A 24,193-nucleotide genomic window follows, 5' to 3' on the forward strand; every position below is an offset into this window, starting at 1 on the left:
TACAAGCTACCAGGTAGGGAAGAGGCCCAGCAGTAAAAATCTTTTGTCAAGCCAGGCGTGGTGGTGCATGCTTATAAATCCAGCATTTGGAAGGCTGAGGCCAGAGGATGGGGGTTTGCGGACAGCCTCAGCTACTTAGTGAGACCTTCTGTAACTTAGTGAGACCCTGTTTCAAAATAAAGAAAAATAAAAAGCAGGAGGTGTAGCTCAGAGGTCGAATGCCCCTGAGTTCCATCCCCAGAGCCGCAAAAACAAAACAAAACAAAAATCTTGGGTCAAATGTTTTAACAAGTTTAGTAAGTTTTGCCACCATCGCCAACTTCCTTCCCAGTGCTCCCAATATGTTATGTGGATCATCCTGTCTCCTTTGAAAGAGGCCCAGGGCCTCACAGGGGGACTGGGATTTGACTCTGGACCAACAGCTGGGGAGTGGCCACACTGGATGTCTCAGAATAGCTCCACCTCACACAGCCTTTCCACAAGACTTGGCTGAGGAGGCCCCGGGAGGGGAATTGGGGAATTTCACAGGTGAGCCAAAGATACAGGCAGGCAGTGCATAGGCAAGGCATTAGGATTAGAGAATTTGGCAAATCCTCATAGGCCCAATTATTTGGAATAATTAGAGTAGAAACTATGTGGGTGGAAAGTCTGGGCAACAAAACTAGATAGGCCTCCCTGGGCCACAGCAAGTAGGGCTCCTGTACATTGTGCAGAAGGGCTTGTTGAAAGCCACTGAAGGACGGTGAGCTTTAGAATGACCTTATCAGGTTTGCTTTTCAGCAGTTGACAGTGTAAAGGCCCAGACAGATACTCAGGATAGTGGAGCCCGCCAAAGGCAAGGCCCGGTGTGTGTGTAGGGGAAAGTCTGCACTTTAGCTGGAGGTACTTGGCAGAATTAAAAAAAGTCTTAACCCTTTGCCTGAATTCTCTACACAATTATGAATCTTCTTTTGAAACAGGATAGAAGGTAACACTCAATCCAGGCACTGTGTGCCTGTAATCCCTGTATTTGGGAGGCTGAGACAAGAGAATCTAAAGTTCAAAGCCAGCCTCAGCAATTCAGCAAGACCCTTAGCAACTTAGTGAAACCCTGTTTCCAAATTAAAAAATAAAATAGGCCTGGAAGTATCCAGTCAGAAGTAGAATGCCCCTAAATTCCATTTCTAGCCCCTGCGCACACACACCTTTCTATTATCATCGTAAAAATCATCATGCTAACGTGTTTTTGGATACTGGGGATTGAACTCAATTTCTACGGCTGGCCTCAAACCTGTGATGCTCTACGTCAACCTCCCAAGTACTGGGATTACAGGTGTGTGCCACTATGTAATGTGGATTTTTTGTTTTGTTTTGCTTTTGTGGGCCTGGGGATGGAACCCAGGGGCATTCAACCTCCAAGTTACACCCCCTGCCCTATTTTTTATTCTTTATTTTGAGACAGAGTCTCACTAAGTTGCGGAGGGCCTCACAAAGTACCCGAGGCTGTCCGCGAACCGCGATCCTCCGGTCTCAGCCTCCTGAATGCTGGGATTACAAGCGTGCGCCACCGTGCCTGGTTTATGTAATGTGTTTTAAAGAATGTGAACTTGGAAGGCTGAGATAGGAGGATCGCAGGTTCAAGATCAGCTTCAGCAACTTAGTGAGACTCTTAGCAGCAGAGCAAGACCCTGTTTCAAAACAAAAAATAAAAAACAGGGCTGATTTTTAAGATTGCTTTATTGAGTGTGTGAGCTACATCTCCAGCTCTATTTTACTTTTCATTTTTGAAACAGGGTCTCACTAGGTTGCTGAATCTCCTTAATTTGTTGAGGCTGGTCTCAGCAAGCCTCTTATCTCAGCCGCCCATGCATTGGGATTACAAGCATGCACCCTAATGCTTGGTTTGATTATTAATTTTATGAGAAAAATTGGGATTCACTGACTATAATTTTTTCTTCATAAGATATCCCCAGATAATGTTTTTTTAAATTCCAAAGATAACTTTCATATAAGAAAGAATATATAACATCTAGCATCCCCTTCTACAATCTCTTTGGAAACCCTATCTGCTTATATTTTTGCTTTCTTTTTCTTTCGTGATACTGGAGGTTCAAACCAGAGGTGTTCTACCACTGAGATATACCCTCAGCAGTACACCCCTAGTCCTATTTTTCATTCTTTGTTTTGAAACCGGGTCTCACTAAGTTTCAGAGGGCCTCACACGTTTCTGAGGCTGGCTGCACTGCGATCCTCCTGTCTTAGCCTCCCAAGTACTGGGATTACAAGCCTGTGCCACCAGCCCTTTTTTGTTTTGAGACAGGGTCTTGCTGAATTACTGAGGCTGGCTTCTGACTTGCAATCCTTCCGTTTTGGTTGCAGGATTATAGACGTCCGCCAATATGCCCACCTTGCTTGTAATTTTTACTATGTGCTTCGAACATCTCCCTAATGAAGTGTAAGAGGTAACTGTATGTCACCACGACTCATAATTTCTTTCTTGTGGGAATAAAAATTAAATTAAAAAAAATTTTTTTCTGGTAGTACTGGGGTTCCTGGAAGCTCTTCTACCTCCGGGTTACACTCCCAGACCTATTTTATGGTTTTTTTTTTAATTTGGAAACTGGGTCCCTCAAGCCAGTGTAGCTAGCTTTGAACCTGCGCAATCCTCCTGTCTCCGCCTCCCAAGTGCGGGGATTACAAGTGTGCGCCACCACGCCCGGCAAATTAAATTTTAAAAAAGGTTAGAAGTCATATCTTCCCTTCTAGCCCTTCCCACTCTCAGTGGACACATCGTCCTGCTTACAGAGGCTCACCCACGGGCTCAGTCAGTCTCCAGCTTCACAGGAACTGACCCAATGGTGAGCCCAGAATTCTTGATCAGAATCCCACTTAGGGGAAGGACAGACATCGTGCAGCGACAGCTGGATGGTTTGGACATTGCTTTGCACTTTGTCTGATGGGGTAAAGAGAGAATTGGAATTGCTTCAAAAGGGAATCAGGACAGAGGTTCACAGAAAACACCGACGTGACATAGTAACAGGCTCAGCAGAGAAGCCCTCGGACCCTCTTAGAGTATATGGTCACGACAAAGCCTACTAGTCTGGGAATCAGTCACTGCAGCTGCCATGCCTTCTGGGAATTCTGCAGTGTTTTTGTGCTCATAGTCCTTGATAAAAGTTAGACTACATAAATCACCTTGAAAGTAATTTTATTTTATTTATTATTTTATTTTATTTTTTGCAGTACTTGAGATTGAATCCAGGGGCACTCTACCTCCGAGCTAAACCCCTGGTCCTATTTTTCATTCTTTGTTTTGAAACAGGGTCTCACTAAATTGCAGAGGGCCTTACTAGGTAGCCGAGGCTGGCCTCGAACCTGCGATCCTCTTTTCTCAGCCTCCCAAGTACTAGGATTACAAGCATACACCACCATGCCTAGCTTGAAAGTAATTTCAAAATCATAAAGACACCGGGTGGAAAGATGCTTCAGGTAATTTCACAGATTCCACTTGGTTACTTAGATTATAACCCTGAACTGGCACCGAGAGAGGGAAAATAAGGCCCTGAAGTGTCTTTCTTTGTCCACAGAGGGCCAAGGCATGTTGCAGACAGATTTGGTTTTAAAATCTTGAATTGCAAATGTCACTAACATTGCTGTGAATATTATCTTTGAACATAAATTGAGTTTCTCTAATTCATTTGATTTTTTTTTTTTTTTTTTTTTGCGGGTCTGGGGATGGTCATTTGATTTTTTGAATACAGCTTTCTAGATTTAGTTTTTTAAGTAATATGCATAGATTTTTCTTCTTCTTTTTTTTTTTTTTTTTTTTGGTGGTAATGGGGATGGAACCCTTCTACTTCCGGGCTACACTCCAAGACCTATTTTTTATATATTTTATTTGGATCTCTTAAGTCAGCACGGCTGGCTTCGAACCTCCACAATCCTCCTGTCACTGTCTCCCAAGCGCGGGGATTACAAGCATGTGCCACCACGTCCAGCTAGAGTTTTCTTTTTTGAAATAGCATTTCACTCAGTTGATAAGGATACACTCAAACCTGTGACCCTCCTGTCTCAGCCTCCCAAGTACTGAGATGATAGGTGTGTGCTACCACATCCAGTCATATTAATAATTAGACATAAATAATTCTGACATCTGAAAAATGGAAGCTGGGTTTTGTGGTGCATGGTGGTAATCCCGGTACTTGGGAAGCTGAGACAGGAGGATTGCAGATTCAAGACCAGCCTCAGAAACTTAGTGAGTCTCAAAAGGAAATAAAAAGAGATTGGAATAGGGCTCCTGGGGACGTAACTCAGTGGTAGAGTACCCTAGGTTCAATGTCCAGTACCCCACACCCTCCAAAATAGATACATACATACATGCATACATATGTACATGGAGAATGGCACAGAAATTGATGGTAATTATCTCTTACCTTATGAAATGAATGTAAACTTGGTAACAGATGAACTATTTGAGGGTAAATTCTAGTTTTTAATTTATTCTATAAAGGCAGAAAACCCTTCAGACCACAGACACGAGTGACAGAAGCTCCTACTCTGCTCTATGGACCATCTGCGTCTGCCTTTCTCCCTCCCTTGCTCCTTTCTTTTTTCTTTCTTTCCTTTTGTACTGGGAAATGATCCCGAGGAGGGGGTTCTACCTCTGAGCTACACCCCCATCTCTATTTTATCTTTTATTTTGAAAAAATAAATAAGGTCTCGCTAAGTTGTGGAGGGCCTCACTAAGTTACTGAGGCTGGCCTTGAACCTGTGGTCCTCCTGTCTGAGCCTCTCAAGTACTATGATTACAGTTGTGTGCCACCAGGCTGGGCTACATTTAAGACTTTCTGCAGATGGGCAGCTCTGTCCTTTGGTGCCTACACCCCTTGCTGATCACATGCTAGGAAACCTAATCCAGATAAAAAAAATTATTTGCAATTGAGGCCCTGGGTTATTTACCATGAATAATGTTTCTTTTGGAATTCTAGGGTAAAAATTCTATGAAGTTAGATATATTTTTCATCTAAAATCTTTCCTAGAATGCTGGACGTGGTGGTGCACACTTGTAATCCCTGCGCTTGGGAGAAGGAGACAGGAGGATCACACAGGTTCGAAGCCAGCCGCGCTGGCTTAAGAGACCCTGTTTCCAAATAAAAAATATAAAAAAATAGGTCTGGGAGTGTAGCCCGGAGGTAGAAGGGCTTCCAGGAACCCCAGTACCACCAAAATAAATAAATAAATAAATAAATAAATAAATAAATAAATAAATAAATAAATAATCTTTCCTAGAAACCTGAATGGCCACGTGAAATACTCCATGACTAATAAAATTCCTTTCCTGGGGGAAGGGAGAGATGGGAAATCACATTTGCTCTTATTAATCCTGTTTTGAGTCATGTCGTATTAATCTAGCAAGAGAGCTATGAGTAGCCACATTTTACAAAGGGGAGAGCTATGGCTCAGTAGGTTCTTAGCAGGGAGTGGTGGCCACGCTTGTAATCCCAACATTTCGGAGGCTGAGACAGGAGGATCCGGGTTTGTGGACAGCCTCAGCTACTTAGTGAGGGCCTTTGCAACTCAGTGAAACCGTTTCAAAGTAAAGAATAAAAAATAGGGCTGGGGGTGTCGCTCAGAGGTAGAATGCCCCTGGGTTCCATCCCCAGTATATTCCTCCCCCCAAAAAGAGGTTCCTTTCTTAGAGTCACAGAGCTTGTATCATAATAAGCGGTGTGTGTGTGTGTGTGTGTGTGTGTGTGGTGTACTGGAGATTGAACTCAGGGGCATTCTATCTCCAACCTACACTCCAGCCCTATTTTATTTTTATTTTGAAGCAGGTCTTGCTAGGTTGAGGTGAGTCTCAGTACTCGCTAAGGCCATCCACTAACCTGTGATCCTCCTGTCTCAGCCTCCCAAGTACTGGGGCTACAGGCGGGGGCCACCACCCCTGGCTAATAACAGGCTTGCAAGATATCTGGCGTCACATTCCAAGGCTTTTCTACTATGTCACTTACATCATCTATTCACCCATTCCTGTTTAAAGCTGAGTATGTAGACTCCACTGATAGTATGGACTGTGATTTTCCCCAGAAGGAGAGTGATAAGTCCTGCTCCTCCCATCACTGCTGCTCTGTTTCAGTCAGGAGACCTGTCTGTGAGGCACCGGCCAGGCTGGGGTGGAGTACTGTGAGTTTTTATTGGTCTATAACTTGGTTTAACAATCTTTAGATTCTTACAGACAAGCTGTGACGACAAAGCCTCATTCTTTGAAGGTGAGATAAGCATAAGGTGAAACCAAAGTCTGTTTTAAATGTCTTGCCAGCACTTATCTCCGGTAATACTTATTTTATGTGTTAAATGCAATGTTATTATATGAAAAGCACTGGAGATGGCCAGGACCAATTGTGATTGCCTCCCACGGGCTCGGGCACTTGTGTTTTCTTCCGAGCCTCCTGTGTTAGCCTCGCGTAGTTCCTGTATTATTTCCCACCCAAGGTTCAGAGTTTCTCTTTTTGCCTTTGCCTGAGTTTTCCTCCTTTAGGTCTCTATCTTGATATACTTTGCCATGTCATATTTCAGCCTTCCTCTTTCAACTCCCAAAAAGGCAATGTTCTTTCCTCTTTTTACTTTCTTTATAAATTTTTCTGTTACAACATAATGGACCTTCTGATAGTTAACACTAAAATAACGATATAAATAAAATAGCCTCATTTCCTAAGAGCGTGTTTCCCACGCCCTTGCTTGCCCTTTACTTCCTTTGCTTTATTTAGACTTGTAAACAGAATACAGAGGCGTTCTCTCTTTGTTTATGTATATATGGTGCCTAGCACTAGTTTTGGATTGAACAAATATTAAATAATCATGACTTCAGAGTGATTATTGGTATTGGCATTTAAAAACTCACAGCTGGCAAAGAATGCTGCAGTTTTTGTTTGTTCAAAAGACCTTGTCTGATTTTGACCTTCCTATGGTAGACAGCTGTACTACAGCTTATGTGCCTTTACCCTTGGAAACCACCTGGAGACCAGAGCTGGCTGATCTTCAGAACACTTACAACCTCATGCACTGCATACCAGTTTGCTTTGGAAGTAATTGCAGTTGTGTACAATCACCTTCACATAATTGGAGAAACCCAGATATGATATTTACAATGTTCCATTATGATAGAATTGTCTCACTGGATTAGCTTTTGCCATGTTTGCAATGGAAGCTCCCAGCTTCAAATTACTCACTTGAACCAGGCATGGGGCTCATGTTTGTAATCCCATTACTTGGGAGCCTGAGACAGGAAGATCACAGGTTCAAGGACAGCCTCAGAAGTAGTGAGACCCTCATCAACCTAGTGAGACCCTGTTTCAAAATAAAAATAAAATAGGCTCAGAGAGAGAATGCCCCTGGGTTCAATCTTCAGCACTTGGGAGGCTGAGATAGAAGGATCACAGGTTCCAGGACAGCTTCAGCAACTCAGGCAGGGCCTCCAGCACCTAGTGAGACCCTATTTAAAATAAAAAATAAAACAGGGCTGGGCATGTAATTTAGAGGTAGAATGCTCCTGCATTCAATCCCCAAGCACTTCTCACTCTCTGAAACAAACAAACAAACAAAAACTATGCATTGAGTACTCCCACTGACCATATAGTAGCAATTATATTGTTGGGTTTTAACATGAAGGCCTTAATTTAACTTTATTTGAGGCTTAAAGAAACATTAGTTTGTAGATCTTACTAAATCCTCTTACAATTTCCCTTCAAATTGCAGACTGATTTTGGATCACAGTTCTATATAGGGCAATTTATAAAAACAAGTGCCACTACTTAGGCAACAATGGAAGGAATTGATGGTGTATCAAAACTTTAACAATGCATTTCCTTTCAGAAATATCAGTATCAGCTTTCTCATACTAATGAAAGTAAAGAAGGGGGTTCCTTCCTGCTGCGCTAATATTTCAAATGCAACGAAATCAATGGGGGAGAATAGTTGTCAATGTGAGGGATACAATAGTACCACCGAGTGGAACAGCTTTTTTTTAGTTCATATATTACTGAATGCATATCTTTATTTAATTTTATGTCCAGGGCAGAACCAAGGTAATAACATGGATAAATCAAAGAGAAATGAATTTTCTTTTCTAGAATCAGTTTCAGAAAATACCAAAATATCTGCATGGCATCTACATGGTGTAGTTCTTATATATATGATAGCATCTATAACTCTGAGTTAATTAGGCTACCTAGACATCAACTGTAGAATTCTAAACCATGCTTTTGATATGCTTCTTTAACTTTTTTTTTTTTTTTTTTTTTTTTTTGGTGGTACTAGGGATGGAACCCAGAGGCTTTCTACCTCCGGGCTATACTCCTAGACCTATTTTATATTTTATTTGGAAACAGGGTCTCACTAAGTTACTGAGAGCTTCACTAAGTAGCTGAGGCTGGCTTCGAACCTATGCTATCTTCCTGTCTCAGCTTCCCAAGTGCTGGGATTACAAGCGTATGCCACCACGCCCGGCTTTTTAACTCGTTTTAAATGCTATGACAGCACACACATTGTGATCTCAGTACTTGAGAGGCTGAGGCAAGAGAATCACAGGTTCGCAGCCAGCCTCAGCAACTTAGGCTCTCTGCAATTTAGTGAGGCCATTTCAAAATTAAAATAATAATAATAAAATAAAATATGCCTGGGGCTGTAGCTCAGAGGTAGAATGTCTCTGAGTTGTTTAATCCCCAGTGACACACACACACACACACACACACACACACACACACACACACTATGGCCATATTGTCTCTCTCCCGGTATGTCTGTAGCACTACTCCCCATGCAGGACTCTCTGGAATGCAGGCAAGTACAGTATCTTAGTAGAGCATGCTCACTGAGAACCATACAGTGTCTGAGCTACAATTTCCACTTCCCAGAGATTCTTACTGACTTGACAACAAAGTAAAACAATGCTCTAAAAATGTTCTGGAGGAGAGGAAAGCAAAGCCTGTGAGGAATGTCTTTAATAGAATGCAACCTCTCAGCAGGAAACCTTGCCTTCAGAGAGTTGTACAACCCGGGAAAGTGGTAACAGAGGAAGCTCTTGTTTTAGCAGAGCCCAGCAGCCTCCTGGATCGTTCTATCATGCTAACCCTCTCCTAGGAGGTGTGTGTGTGTGTGTGTGTGTGTGTGTGTGTGTGTGTGTGTGTGTGTTAGGTACCCCAGAGGCTTTCTACCCCTGAGCTATATCCTCAGGGTGTGCCAGAAGCTGGGCATGCTGTTGTTGTTGTTGCTGCTGCTGCTGCTGCTGCTGCTGCTGCTCCTCCTCCTCCTCCTCCTCCTCCTCCTCCTCCTCCTCCTATTCTCCTCCTCCTCCTCCTCCTCCTATTCTCCTCCTCCTCCTCCTCCTCCTTCTTCTTCTTCTTCTTCACAGCCATCTCTGGCTGGCCTCTCAAAATTGTGTTCTTCCTGTCTCTGCCACTGAAGGACTGGTACTACAGGTGCCATACCACCACACTTGGCTGAGCAATTTAGATCAATGCCTGGCACACAGAACAAGCTCCTGCTTGGCCAGGGAATGGATCACTTTTGTCTTGTTTTCAAGCAGTGAGGTCAGTACCTAGACTTCAGTAGTGTACTTATTGACTGACTAGACCAGTAAGCACTTGGTGTTTTTTAGTAAAATGAGCATCCATTTATCCATCAATCATCTATCCACTTCTCTCTAATCTTGTGTCATAGCTGGACTCACAGGATTTTTTTAATAAAAATTATTCTGGATACCTAACCCATATGATATATTTAGGAATGTATTAGATTTTATAGTTGAGAATATCAAGGCTTTTAAAGTTACAAATAGAATGGTATTTCAGAATGTATTTCTAGACCTAAAGAAATATATTTCTAGACCTAAAGCTGAGTGGTTTATCTCTCTACCTAGCCCTGAATGATTTTTTAGGTAATGGGATGGACAAAGACAATCACAACAAAACCCTCATTTCATCCTTGCCCTCCAGGCAGCATAATGGCAGCCTTTCTTTGATAAGAGCGTGTTGACAGTCAGGGTTGGACTTGCTGGCAGATTGTCAGACCTGTGTCTAGTTCTGCTGCTCCCATGTTGAGCCTAGTATACTAGTGGTGGTCGAATGTTGCTAAAACAGCAATGCACACCAGGCAACATGTGTCCTAGATTCTGAGCAGAGATAGCATTGTTGGCATATGCAGATAATTAGATTATAAACAGTGGGAAAATTAGCTTTAATTGATGTTAAATGACAGCTCAGAAGTGAGTTAGTCATTTTGTTGGTGGATAAGACATACTATTATGCCTTACCTGAGGAGGTCACTGGTGTAATTTACTATGTCAGTGGAGCACTCAGAGAAGAAGAAGAAGAAGAAGAAGAAGAAGAAGAAGAAGAAGGAGGAGGAGGAGGAGGAGGAGGAGGAGGAGGAGGAGGAGGAGGCGACAACGTAGTAGTAGTAGTGGTAGTGGTGGTAGTGGTGAAAGAAAGAGTTGGGTTTGCAACTGAAATTCACAGTTTTCTGGCTGTGCGGGGTTCCTGTCCAGTGCCCGTGCTTTGGAGGGCCCTCCTCTGGCTTCATCCCTCCCAATGGAGCAGGAGACCCACACCTCCTGCCATAGTTTAGCTTGAGGGATCAGCGGGGGTGGTTTTTGTGAGGGGTGTGGTGTAGTTCAAAGGTTCAGACTGGCTCTTCCTGTGTGAGCATTTTGTGTGTGTGTGGGGGGGGGGGGATAGGATGGAGCTGAGACAGGAAGAAAAGAAGGTTAAGTGTTGGCCAGAAGCCAATCCTCCCTGCAGCCATATTATCCTAGTTTAATTGTAGCGTTTAGTATTTAGGATAGAGCATATGAGTTCTCATTTGTGAGCTTGCATCAGTTCCTTCCAGAGTTAAAGGCAGGCCTGGAACTAGGGCAAGTCACATAGCTTATTTTATTGTCAGTTTCCTCATCTGTAAACAGAATGATAACGACCGTCCCACTAACCTCAGAGGGTGGGGATGATGAGGATCTTAAAAATAATTACCATCTGTTCTGTGTACTAGGCGCCTAGCCCTACAGGAGACACTTCATGTACATTGTATTGGCTTTTTACAAATCCTCAGGGTATGCAGTTTTTATTCCCCCTCTTTTTGTAGTACTAGGGATTGAACCTAGGGGCATTCTACTTCCAAGTTACACCCCCAGCCCATTTATTTATTTATTTATTTATTTATTTATTTATTTTTGTGGTGCTGTGTATTGAAATCAGGACTGTTTTACTTCTGAGCTACACCCACCACAGTTATTTTTATTTATATTTTGAAATAGTATCTCACTAAATTGCTGAGGCAGGCCTTGAACCTATGATCCTCCTATCTTAGTCTCCCAAGCCATGGTGATGCATGCCTTTTTTATTTTTTATTTTTCTTTTGTGGTACTGGGGATTGAACTCAGGGGCATTCTACCTCCAAGTACACAACCAGCCCTATTTCTTATTATTCATTTATTTATTTATTTTGGTGGTACTGGGATTCCTGGAAACCCTTCTCCAGGCTACACGCCCAGACCTATTTTATATTTTTATTTGAAAACAGGGTCTCTTAAGCCAGTGAGGCTGGCTTCAAACCTGTGCGATCCTCCTGTCTCTACCTCCCAGCCGCGGGGATTACAAGCGTGCACCACTACGCCTGGCTCTTACTCTTTATTTTTATTTTTGGTACTGGGGGTTGAACCCAGAGGTATTCTACTTTCAAGCTATTACCCCCCAGCTCTATTTTTTTTATACTTTATTTTGAAGCAGGGTGTCAGTAAGTTAGAGGGCCTCACTAAGTTGCTGAGTTGGGCTGAGACCTGTGATCCTCCCATCTCAGCTTCCTAAATGCTGGGATTATAACCCCAGCTTTTTTTTTTTTTTGTTTTTGTTTTTTTTTTTTTGTTTGTTTGTTTCAAAACAGGATCTCCCTAAGTTGCTAAGGCTGTCCTCAAACCCGTGATTTTTCTGTTTCAGTCTCCTAAGTACTGTTTCTTTTCTTTTTTCATTTGTGGTACTGGGAATGGAACCCAAGGGCATTCTACCTCCAAGCTATACTTTCAGCCCTATTTTTTATTTTCTTTATTTTGAAACAGGACTCACCAAGTAGTTGAGGCTGTCCGTGAACAGTAGTCCTCCTTTCTCAGCCTCCCAAAAGCTGGGATTACATGCTTGTGCCAACATGGCCGGCTAGTACTGTTTCTTTTCTTTCTTTTTCTTCTTCTTTGCGGTACTGAAGATTGAACCCAGAGGCATATTACCTCTGAGCTACATCCCAGCCTGATTTTATTCTTTATTTTGAAACAGGGTCTCACTAAGCTGCAAAGGGCCTCCCTAAGTAGCTGAGGCTGGCCACGAATCCCAATCCTTCTATCTCAGCCTCCCAAGTACTGGAATTAGAAACATGTGCACCACAAGGGGCTGACTTTTACTTTTTTTTATGAATAGAAAATGGGCTGAGAAGATTGGTTCCCTCTTCCAGCCTCCTCTTACCCCATCACAGAAATAAGTGAGATAATGTAACAGTCTCATATAAGTACAAGGTTACATGATAGTTACTAATTCATTTATCAATTTGATACATTTTTGTTGACTGCTTATTACCTATTAAGGATACAGCAGTCAACAAAATGAACAAAAATCACTGACTTTAGAAGCCAACATTACAGTGGAGGAAGACAAACAATAAACGGAATAAGATACATCCATGTTAGATGGTGGTAAATAATGCCAGGAAGAGAACGAGGGTGTGTGGAATTATAGATATGTAGAAAGATGTGATGGATGTGAGAGACAGTGTTCTCTCTTTTGGCTTCTGTTCTGTGTGTCTGTTTTTCTTTTTCTTCTGGCAGGAATGGGTGGGTTGGGGAAAGGAGAGAGAATCCAACAGTAGGAGGAACAGCAGATGGAAAAGCTATGAAACCAGAATTTTCGTGATGTTCCAAAGGTGGTCCAGGCCCTGCTCAGGTGTCAACGTCTGAGTGACCTGGGGAGCTGGAGTAGAAGAGTGCCTGGTGAGTGGGTCGGGTGAAAAGAATCATTCTGGCTGCCTGCCTGTGCACCTGGGCTGCAAGGGAATGCAAGGGGCGAGGGAGGTGCATAGTGAGATCGCAGGCAAAAGATGGTGGTAGGCAGAGACTAGAGTCTGGATACAGTCATTTAAAGGCTGAGCTGGCTGGTTTTACTGATCTTTTAGGATATAAGAGAAAAAAGTCAAGGAAGACTCCAAAGTTTCTTTGACCTGGGTGATGACAATGGTGTAGACAGCATTTATTAGGGCAGTAAAGGCTGTGGATGGAGCATGTGTGTGTGGGGAAATATATATATATATATATATATATATATATATATATATATATATATATATATATTAGAAAGTAGTAAGTAGTGGGAAGGGACAGTTCTTTTTCTAAGAAGCATGTAATGTTAGCGCCACGCAGGTGACTTACCGACCCCCAAATGGTGGCTGACAACCTATTCCAAGTGTTTCAAATACATGAGATGTTGAGAGCCCTGTTTGAAAAAAAAAAAAGTTTAATGAAGCACCTCATAAATAAAAGTAACAATCGTCTTCGTCTCCACACAGAACATCAAACATGAACTTGTTTGTGCATGGAGCGTATAAAAATAAAACCCTGGGACCGGAACAGCGAAGGGTTCCCCAGGCTTGACTAATGACGTACCTGCCCCGGGCTGACGTCACACACCTCAACCTGCCTGCGGAGGGAGAGGAAAGAGCGGGAGCACAACGTCTGCAAAGTCTAGGTTGTGGTTTGTGCACCAAGTGAGTCGGACCTGAAACCCGGGGTCCAGAGCAGGAGCTCTCAGCGCAAGGCAAAGCCCGCTCCACTACGAAATGATTCTGACTATTTCACAGAACTTGTCGTCCTGGTCTCTAGGGACGGATCACCATTAAATCTGGCGTGTTTGTGTGTCCGGGGGTGGTACTGGGTCTGGTGTTGAAATCGGCACAGTCCCATCTGCCACACTGTGATCTTGTGAAGTGTCCGTAGGTGCCTGGATGAACGCCGCAGGCGGGAGAGAACGCTTTCTCGGCAGTAAATCAACAAATAAACCCTAAGAGGATTTATCGCCACGGAAGCAACTGGGAGCCCATCCCTGGGTTAAAAAAGCATGCCTAGGACAGCCCTGGCGTGCAGGCTGGACCCATGCACGGGGCAACTTTGAGCCAGCCGGGCGGCGGCGTGGCGCCACCGCAGCCTGGGAGCGGCGACCCCAGCCGCGGGGGCTCCCCGGACCCCGCGCAGTGCGGACGGGGTGCGCGGCGCCAGATGGGGGGCCGAGCGGGCGCCGCGGGGGCCCGGCACGCGCGCCGCCTCCCGGGGGCCGGGCGGCGCGGGCTCGGTCGGCTGGAGCCCGGCAGCCCGAGCGCCGGCGTCACCTGGCCGCGGCTCAAGGTGCGGCGGGGAGCGAGGGCGCGGCCGGCCGGCGGGCGCGGGGCGGGGCGGAGGGGCGGGGCCGGCGGGCGCGGGGCGGAGGGGCGGGGCCGGCGCCCTAGCCCCGCCCCCGGTGACGCGGCGGCCGCCCACTGGCCCTCGCCCTGTCACTCACCGCTCACCATGGTTCCCGCACAAAGCCACGAGCCCCGAAGGCCGCTTCCTCCCTGAGGGGCGGCCCGGGCGGCGGGGAAGGCGCGGCGGAGGAAGAGGCGGGGGCAGAGGGAGTCGCCGCTCGGCTCGCGCACTCCGCGGCTCCGCGCTCGGCTGGCCCGCCCGGGCTCCCGGCCCTGCCCCGCTCCGCGCAGACCGCGCGAGGAACAAAGTTGCCGGGGCGCGCGCCCATGGCGGCCGGGGCGGCGCGGCGCGGGGGCTTGCGGCCGCGGGCGGCGGGCACGGCCGAGCCGCGAAGACCGAGTCCCGCAGCGGCGGCGAGCGCGCCCCGGACCTGAGCGCCCCGCCCGCCGCCGCCGCCGCCGCCGCCGCCGCGCAGAGCCGGCCCCGGAGCAGGCCGCCGCTCGGCCTCGCGCCCGCGCCCAGGCCGCCCGCGCCCGCGCCCGCGGAGCCGAGCGCCCGCGCCGCCCCGGGGCCGGGCTGGGCCTCGGGCGGGCCCGGGAGGCCGGCGAGGCTCCGCCGCGGGGCGATGGCGTCCTACGTGGATAACAGCTTCCGCCAAGCCGTGATGAAGAACCCCGCCGAGCGGACCCCCCAGGTGAGACCCGCGCCGCCTCCCGGGGACCCCGGCGAAGCCGTCCACCTCCCAGCCGTCCCCAGGCCGCCCTGGGCGTCTCTCCCACCCCTTGCTGCCCTCCACACTTCCCTCCCCCTACTTCTGTCCCAGCCTTCTCTCTACTGACTTTGCTCCTGCGATTGCGGGCCAGGCTGTGTGCGTGTGCGCGCGTGCCCGGGCATTCTCTGATTAGGACCTCTGAATCTCAGGGGCTGGGGTCTTATCTCCAGAGGTAGTTCTTGCCACCCTGACTGCAGGCTCTGCCCCTCTGCTTGGGGCTCTCCTACTTTCAAGTTCAGTGGTGGCTGATAGGTAGATAGAGGAGGAAAGTTGGTTCTGCAAAAGACAACTCCATATTGGCGCTCTAAAGTAAAACATTGAGATATTTACGTATTTATTTGCCATTGTTCTTTTTTGAAAAAGGGATCCTGCTTTCCATGGGGGTATGGAAGAAGTTGAGTAGTCAGAGACCAAACTACAGAGCAAGACCTTTAAAAACAGCGCGGGGAAGGGCATCCTGCGGATTCTTTCGGTGTTACACAACCTGGTCAAAATTAGACAAGTTTGTTCACCTTTGTACATTTGTATACCTTCAGCCTTCTTGTTCTCTTATTTAAAGTGGAGGGATTGCTTATGGGGTAGGATTTGTTCCTCTGAAGTTGGACTGGAGAGGGGGAAATTTAAAAAAAATATGGTGGTTTGATTTTCATTGCTTTTAGATGTGATTGGATAATGATGTATATTCCTAAGCTTTGGATGGTGACTACAGGGAATCCTGCTTGCCAACCCTCTTAAGGCAAATAAGTCCTCCTGATTTTGGCACCATCAAACACATTTAGGGTCTAGCTTCGCTTGTTAGGTGTTGGATACTATCTGTCCAAATCCAGATGCTCTTGTTTTCCGACACTATTATTAAGTATGGGGAGAACAAATATAACCTTCCACCGGCTGCCTTTGGATAGTCCCAAGAATGGCACCTGGAACCTCTTTGGTTTTTCATATTCCCTGATGGTGCAGACACATCTGGGGTATCATGGGTAGAATGCACATATTTACCAAACCTGTGGAAGCTAGGCTGTAATTTTATAAGAAAATTTATTTCAGTGTCTCCAGGAAGTCTCTGTTCTCCATGGGTGTTTTTATGTGAACAAGTAATGTCCGCTTTGATCTTGTCCTTCTCTAGGTGTTACACTGCCTCTCATGTGCTTCCTCAAATAGATTTGTTTTAATATTGTCAGTTGTAAAAGTCTTCTGCACCTGAAAATGCACGTTCCCAGTCTCAGTGTGAAGGAAAATCAAATTTCAGTGAGATATTTCAGTTCCTTTCAAGAACAGTGTTTGAAGTGCCAGCTGAAATTACAAATGCTGAGAATATGAGACCCTAGCCAGGCTGGTCAGAAAATGACGTCAGAGGCCCGTAGTGGAAATTATGGGAGAAGTGGTTGGTGCCCTTCCTTGGTTGGTGATCTAGAAGAACAATGACTGAAACCTACCATCAGGTGGTGGGGTAAGTCATTAAACAGGAACAGAGGAGACAGAGCCTGCACTGTGACAGCCTGTGGATTGTGCCAAGTAAATGAACTGTTAAACTTTCCTGTCTCCCTGCCAGTTGTGTAGAATAGAGTAAGAGACCCCACACAGCACTTGGCCCACATCAGAGCTAAATGGGCCAATTGCTACTAACACCACAATGGGAAACTTCCATTGACAGTCTGAAAGCACACATTTCTCCCTAACCTTCACAGAAAAGGTAAACACTGAGAAACTTACCAAACATTTTGAGCATTCTTCAGGGTCAGCCCTGTTTACTTTGATGTTCATTTGGTTCTTACTGAAGCCTTTATTGTTTTAAAGAGAAAGTAGTTTGAAATGTGAATGTCCATCCTTGCCTGACATCAGAAATAATTCATCTTCCAAAAGTTTGAAACTTACTCAAGTTGAAAAAGAAAATGCTATCCTTGGGAGGCGGAGACAGGAGGAAAGCCGGTTCAAGGCCAAAGCATGGTAATGTAGTAAGACCCTGTTTCAAAATAAATAGGGCTTGGCGTTGTGGCACATACCTGTAATCCTACTTAAGCTGAGACAGGAGGATTACAGCTTTGAGGCCAGCCTCAACAATTTATCAAGACCCTGTTTCAAAAAAAAAAAATAAAATAAAAAGGGCTGGCGATAAAGCTCAGAGGTAGAATGGCCTTGGGTTCAATACCAAATAAATAAATAAATAAATAGATAAATAAAGGAAAGGACTGGGGTTGTATGCCCCTGGGTTCAATCTCCTGTACCATACACATACAACAATATAACAAATAAAAAACCCCAAGAGTATTCTGTTAGTACAACACTAAGTTTTTCTTTAAGTGCTGTCTATGCTTGAGACTTAGAACTTTGTGGTATAATTAAAGCAACCTTATTAAATAAGCCTGTTATCATGAACAGCAGGTGTGAGTTAGGGGGCTTCTTTCTGTTTCTGAGGATAGATTTCATAAAGGAGGTGATGTGATTTGTGTAGGCGGAAGTAAGTTTCTTTAAAAGAAGAGAATAAGAGAAATGGATATTTTTTATTTTTGTTAAATTCAATTTGTTTTTCTTTAAAAACAGGTCAGCCTAGTTCCTCTTCCAACTTTGTGATGACATGGTTTTGTATTTAGGTTAATCAGTTGCCTAGAAGTAATCTTGATGTCACTTGTGTAACCTAAGAAGTTGGCTATAAGAGAATCTGCTGTGGGAGAGTGTAAGGAACCTTGATAAATTAAGAGCTTTTCATGTCCACCTGGAATTTTTTTTTTTTTTTGGTGGTACTGGGGGAGGAATTTAGGGGCTTTCTACCTCTGGGCTATACTCCCAGACCTATTTTATATTTTATTTGGAAATAGGGTCTTACTAAGTTGCTGAGAGCCTCACTAAGTAGAGGAGGATGGCTTAAAACCTGTGTGATCCTCCTGTCTCAGCCTCCCAAGCGCTGGGATTAAAAGCATGCGCCACCACGCCTGGCTTCACCTGGAAAATTTGAACCCACTCAATTTAGGCATGTGGATGAGAAGGAGGAATGGTAAGGAGAAATATAAAAAAAGTCACCTGAATTCTTAGCCAAATCATGCATATTCAGATTCATGGTTTCACCTGATGTTCTAGGAGAAGGAAAACACTCATCTTTAATTCACTATTTGTCTCATATTGTGTGTGCAAACCTGACTGAATTCTAATCAATGGGGCACTGTATTCTAAAATAACATATTCCCTTGAAAATAACAGTAAGGCTGGGTGTGGTGGCGCACGCTTGTAATCCCGGCGCTTGGGAGGCTAGGACAGGAGGATTGTACAGGTTCGAAGCCAGCCTCAGCTACTTAGTGAGACCCTGTTTCCAAATAAAATAGAAAATAGGTCTAGGAGTATAGCCCGGAGGTAGAAAGCCTTTGGGTTTTACCCCCATTACCACCAAAAAAAAAAAAAAAAAAAATTAAGCTATTGAGATATTAATATGTGGTGTGTGTGTGTGTGTGTGTGTGTGTGTGTGTGTGTGTGTTTATCTTTTTTGTGGTAGTGTGGATTGAATCCACCCATGGGCATTTTACCTCCAGGTTATATCACCAGCCATACACACACACACACACACACACACACACACACACATACACTTAAATTTATTTTTTATTTTTTATTTTTTGCCATACTGGGAATGGAACCCAGGGTCGTTCTACCTCCGAGCTACACCCCCAGCCCTAATTTTCTTATTCTTTCAGTTTTTTTTGAATTGTCTTGTAGTTCCTTCTCACAGACCTAATAAATAGTCCTGTGAGTAAAGCAAAACCACAGCATTATTCTATGAGGTATTTCCAATGATGTGTGGGCTACAAGGGAACCCTCATTGGGCTAGACCTCAACTTATTCTTTATTTTGAAACAGGGTCTCACTGAGTTGCAAAAGGCCTAAGTAGCTGAAACACGATCTTCTTGTCTCAACTTCCCAAATGCTGGGATTAAAAGTGTGTACTACCATGCCCAGCTATATTTTTTATTCTTTATTTTGAAACAGGGTAGTGAGTAGCAGAGGCTGGGTGCAAACATATCTTCCTGTCTCAGCCTTCCAAGTATTGAGATTACAAGCTTGCGTCATGGCTTCTATTGATATTTTAAAATGTACCTCTGTTGGAAAACAACAAGATTCTTAAGCAGTTACTTTATTCAACTATTTGGTTTGTGTCTTTAATCCGTTAAATGAGAATTTTGGTCACCAAAGCAATTTTTTTTTTTTTTTTTTTTTTTGCGGGTCTGGGGATGGAACCCAGGGGCATTCGACCTCAGACCTACAGCCTCTGCCCTATTTTTTTTATTCTTTATTTTGAAACAGGGTCTCACTGAGTTGCAGAGGGCCTCATTAAGTAGCTGAGGCTGTCCGCGAACCTCGATCCTCTGGTCTCAGCCTCCTGAATGCTGGGATTACAAGCGTGTGCCACCATGTGCGACTACCAAAGCAATTTAATGAACTAAAACATGTAATAAATTACAAACAGCTTTATCCAAGGTTTTAAACAATAATATGATTTTCTAAACTATTTTATTAACTTGTTGAGTTCAGGCCCTTTGAAATTGCTTCTGTGGAGTTTTTTATTTTTAAATTTTTTTTTGATACTGGGGATTGAACCCAGGGGCATTTTATTTCTTATTTGGAAATAGGTTTTCACTGAGGCTATCTTTGAACCTGAGATTCTCCTGTCTCAGCTTCTCAACTACTGGGATTACAAGTATGCAGCACCAGGCCTGGCTCTGTTATTAAATGCCATATATATATATATATATATATATTTTTTTTTTTTTGGTGGTACTGGGGTTCCTTGGAAGCCCTTCTATCTCCGGACTACACTCCCAGACCTATTTTATACTTTATTTGGAAGCAGGGTCTCTGAAGCCAGCATAGCTGGCTTCGAACCTGCGTGATCCTCGTTTTAGCCTCCCAAGCCTGGGGATTACAAGCGTGAGCCACCACGCCCAGCAAATGCCCAATATTTTTAGTTTTTGAGGTGAAACATCTATTGCAAAATTGTTTCCTTTAGAGACCTAGTTTGTTTTGCTAGTTGTAAAAGTTACTTTTCAAAATGGTATGTGTGAAATAACTTTCTATTTAATAATCTTTGTACTGAAAAATTTGAGGTCTATTGCCACTTTTGATTTAGTTACAGTTATTAATTTGTTAGCTGAGAGTTTCTAACAGAGTTTAGGACTTAATTCTTTGCAAAATCATTCAGTAGAATTTATCTTGAATCATATTGAAAGGATTGAGAAACATATTTAGCCTGGAGAGCTTTACATTGAAAATTTGAACACAAGCGTATCTCTGACATATTTAACTTTCAAATCTAGAGGAAGAATTGTGACTATTACAGTTAGTTTCCATTTGAATTTATTTTTACCATTGTTTATGAGCAGATTCATATTTTCATTTGATAGCTTATGCTTTGACTATACTTTAGCTTGTTTTAGGGGTAGTAATGTTTTTTAAGTCTTTTTTTTGATAAAACACTACTAAACTTTCTGTATGTAGTTTAAAAAGCATGTCTACCAAAGAATTATTTTGACATAAACATTTTAATTTCAAAATAGTGATATGTGAATTTCTTAGTTAAAATAATACACATTTGTAAATAAATCTTAATCTCAAGCTATATTAGCATGTGACTTTGAACAAGTGAGGACATCAGTTTATGGCAGAATTATCAACATTCTGTTGCGGTATTGGTGGAAGCTTTGAAGCTTTCAAGTAACCTCTTGAACATTTAGTAACTAACACTTCCATAATTAGCTTTGCATATCTTGACCGAGGATAAAAATGAGTCCAAGGCACTACACTATTCTCTGTAAATATTGTATCACCACCCAGTGTTTCCCAACCTTAGTATTTCACAAAACAGTTAAGAAATAAAGAGGACTACTGTATTTCTAACTCTCCCAAGAAAGGACATGAAATAAAAATGAAACCAGTTATAACCTCTCACTGTCATTTTGTTAATGATCTTACTCTTTAAGCTAAGAAGGGAAGATAAACCATCACTGTCAAGCTCAGTTCTTGAGATAAAATTATTTTTTGTTTCATAAGAAAACTCATATCTTAGCCAGGTGTGGTGGTACATGCTTGTAATCCCAGCATTTGGGAGACTGAGCCTGGAGGATCGTGGTTCGCGGACAGCCTCAGCTACTTAGGCCCTTTGCAACTCAGTGAGACCCAGTTTCAGAGTAAAGAATAAAGAATAGGGCAGGGGGTGTAGCTCGGAGGTTGAATGCTCCTGGGTTCCATCCCCAGACCAGCCAAAGAAAAAGAAAACTCTTATCTTAAAAAAAATTCTTACTGTAGACTTGCAAAAAACTTTATTTGGGTAGATTCTAAGTTATTTCACCTATTACTATAAGGTCTTCTCTTTGTTGATATTTAAAATTAAAATCTTGGAAAGTGATAGTTGCCTTAGCTATAATTTTTTTTTTTTTTTTTTTTGGTCATACTGGGGATGGAACCCAGTGGCATTCTACCTCTGAGCTACACTCCTAGCCCAATTTTTTATTCTTTATATTGAAACAGGGCGTCACTGAGTTGCAAAGTGCCTCACTAAGTAGCTGAGGCTGTCCTCAAACTGCGATTCTCCTGTCTCAGCCTCCCAAATCCTGGGATTACCACCACACTTGGCTCTGGTAACCTTTTAGAAACAGAGAAAAACTGCTTGTGCTTGTTATGTATGAAAACTTTAAAAAAGTTTTGTTACTTATTTTGTAAATTTTATATCCAAGTAACTTCGGAAACTAATGATTGTCAATGGTTCCTCTATATATACATTTTGTAGGATTTTCCTCTCTTCTTTCATTTAACTTCTTTTAAAATGATAATTATTTCCTGAGGTTTTAAGGATTATGTGAAAGAAAGTACATTAAATTTAGTTAAATGCCTAATTTTTTTTATTGCAGCACATTTTCATGAAATACCTATGACTTACCAGGTCTTGGGAAATTTGAAAATGAAATGAGATGCGTGTCCTCAAGTAACTCACCAGATCTTTTGTGGCCTGTATGTAGGCTGTGGTTTATTGGTGCTCTCATAGTGATGTGGATGTCGATGAGTGTGTTAGGAGGCTGAGAGGGGCAGGAATTCACCAGTGGACTCGGGGCCACGAGGATAGTCCAGACTCATGATGATTTCACTAGTGTGAGTGGTATGCGTGGTTGTAAGGTAAAATACAGGCAGACTGCTTAGTGTCAAGCTCTTGCAGCCAAGGAGGAGTGAATGGCTCCATTCGAGTATTAGTATGGGATTTGGAGGTGGGTGAGAAGAAACCAAGAATGCTTATAAAGACTAAGGTCATGGGAGGCCCTGGGTTCAATCTTCAGCACCGTGAACAGAAAGAAAGAAAGAAGAGAAAAAAGGAAAAGAAAAGAAAGACAAGTGGGTGGATGGTCCATTTTCTTATGTGTGTGATGCTTGGGAACCTGAATTACACAGTGGAGATGGGTTAGAAATTCTGCAGTAGAATCTGCTGGATGGGCTAACTGAATGTGTACACATTGATACCAGTTACTGTATTAAACTATGTTTCCTATGGCAGTACAGCCTAATTATGGCCAGTGGCAATGATGGACATTTCTTAGTTCTTAGGGGAAAAAAATCCAAGTTGTTGAATATATATATATATATATATATATATATATTTTTTTTTTTTTTTTTGCGGGTTTGGGGATGACCTCTGGGCTATACCCCCTGCCCAATTTTTTATTCTTTATTTTTAAATCGGGTCTCAGTGAGTTGCAGAGGGCCTCACTAAGTAGCTGAGGCTGTCTGTGAACCGCAGTCCTCCGGTGTCAGCCTCCTGAATGCTGGGATTACAAGTGTGGGCCACCGCGCCCGGCTGAATATAATTTCCTTTACTTTTAAGAATCTTTAAACTAAAAACTGCATTTTCCTTCAAATTTGATATTTTCTACTGCATGTACATTCAGCGAATCTCATATGAAATACAAGGGCTCTGTGATTTACTGTGAGATTACATCTTGATAAACCCATTGGAAGTTGAAAATGAATTCACCAACCACATACCCATAACTTAGCAACACAGTACTCTGAGGAGTTGTTTATTCAGGATAGCATGGTGGACTGGGAGCTGTGGGTTGCTTTTAAGTCTCAAGAGAACATTTGTATTCTCTAAGTAGGCTGATTTCATCAGTGCTATAGCAGCTGTCTGATGTAGACTTATTAGATGAGTGTGTAGTGTGTTTTAGGGGAATTGGTATTCATTTACCAGTAGACTAGGGACCATGAAAATATTCCAGGTTAACTCACTGTCATATGAGTAGAATAATGTGCTTTTAAAGAAAACATATGAGCTGGGCGTGGTGGTGCTTGCCTGTAACATGAGTATTTGGGATGCTGAGACAGGAGGATCTCAGGTTCAAGGCCAGCCTCGTAACTTAGCAAGATCCTCAGCAATTTAGTGTGACCCTGTTTCAAAATAAAAAATAATTTGGGTGCAGTGGTATATAGCTGCAGTCCTAATACTTGGGAGGGTAAGACAGGAGAATTGTAGGTTTGAGAACAGCCTCAGTAATTTAGTGAGGCCTTCAGCAACTTAGGCCCTATTTTAAAATTGAAAATAAGTAATTAATACATAATTAGATAAGTAAATAAATAAAAAGACCTGGGGATGTAGCTTGTAGATAGAATGATCCTGTGGTCAATCTCTACTACCCAAAACACAAAACCCCAAAAAAGAAACCATGTAGATCTTTGTTTAGTGTGCTTGGAGGCAAGGCTGTAAACAGGGGTGAAGGGTTGCTTCTCCAATACACCACATATTGCTAGCCTAGAAAAAGACCAGAATTCAGAATTTGTGGTTCTACTAGATGCATAGAGTGTTTTCAAACCACCATAACGTTAAAAAAATCACAAGTCAAATCATTATAAAGGGCAATCTGTTTATGATTTTTTATGGAATTATGCTAAATATATTATTTCTTTATTTGTCATGATAATGTGATTTCTAATCATTT

At 43.3% G+C, this 24,193-nt stretch overlaps 1 protein-coding gene across 2 annotated transcripts in view; it reads left to right on the forward strand.

The window, feature by feature from the left end:
• Positions 1–15,086: 15,086 nt before the first annotated feature.
• The window catches only part of RAPGEF2 (Rap guanine nucleotide exchange factor 2), a gene marked incomplete at both ends in the record, with an annotated part of 267,933 nt that continues 258,826 nt past the window's right edge, over positions 15,087–24,193 (forward strand). For both annotated transcript variants that reach the window (XM_080697997.1, XM_080697998.1), the window contains one exon: positions 15,087–15,155. In XM_080697997.1, the coding sequence (XP_080554123.1) occupies positions 15,087–15,155 (69 nt within the window). The remainder of the gene's footprint in view (positions 15,156–24,193) is intronic.

This window comes from Muscardinus avellanarius (assembly GCF_963383645.1).
Source record: "Muscardinus avellanarius genome assembly, chromosome: 6".
NCBI lineage: Eukaryota > Metazoa > Chordata > Mammalia > Rodentia > Gliridae > Muscardinus > Muscardinus avellanarius.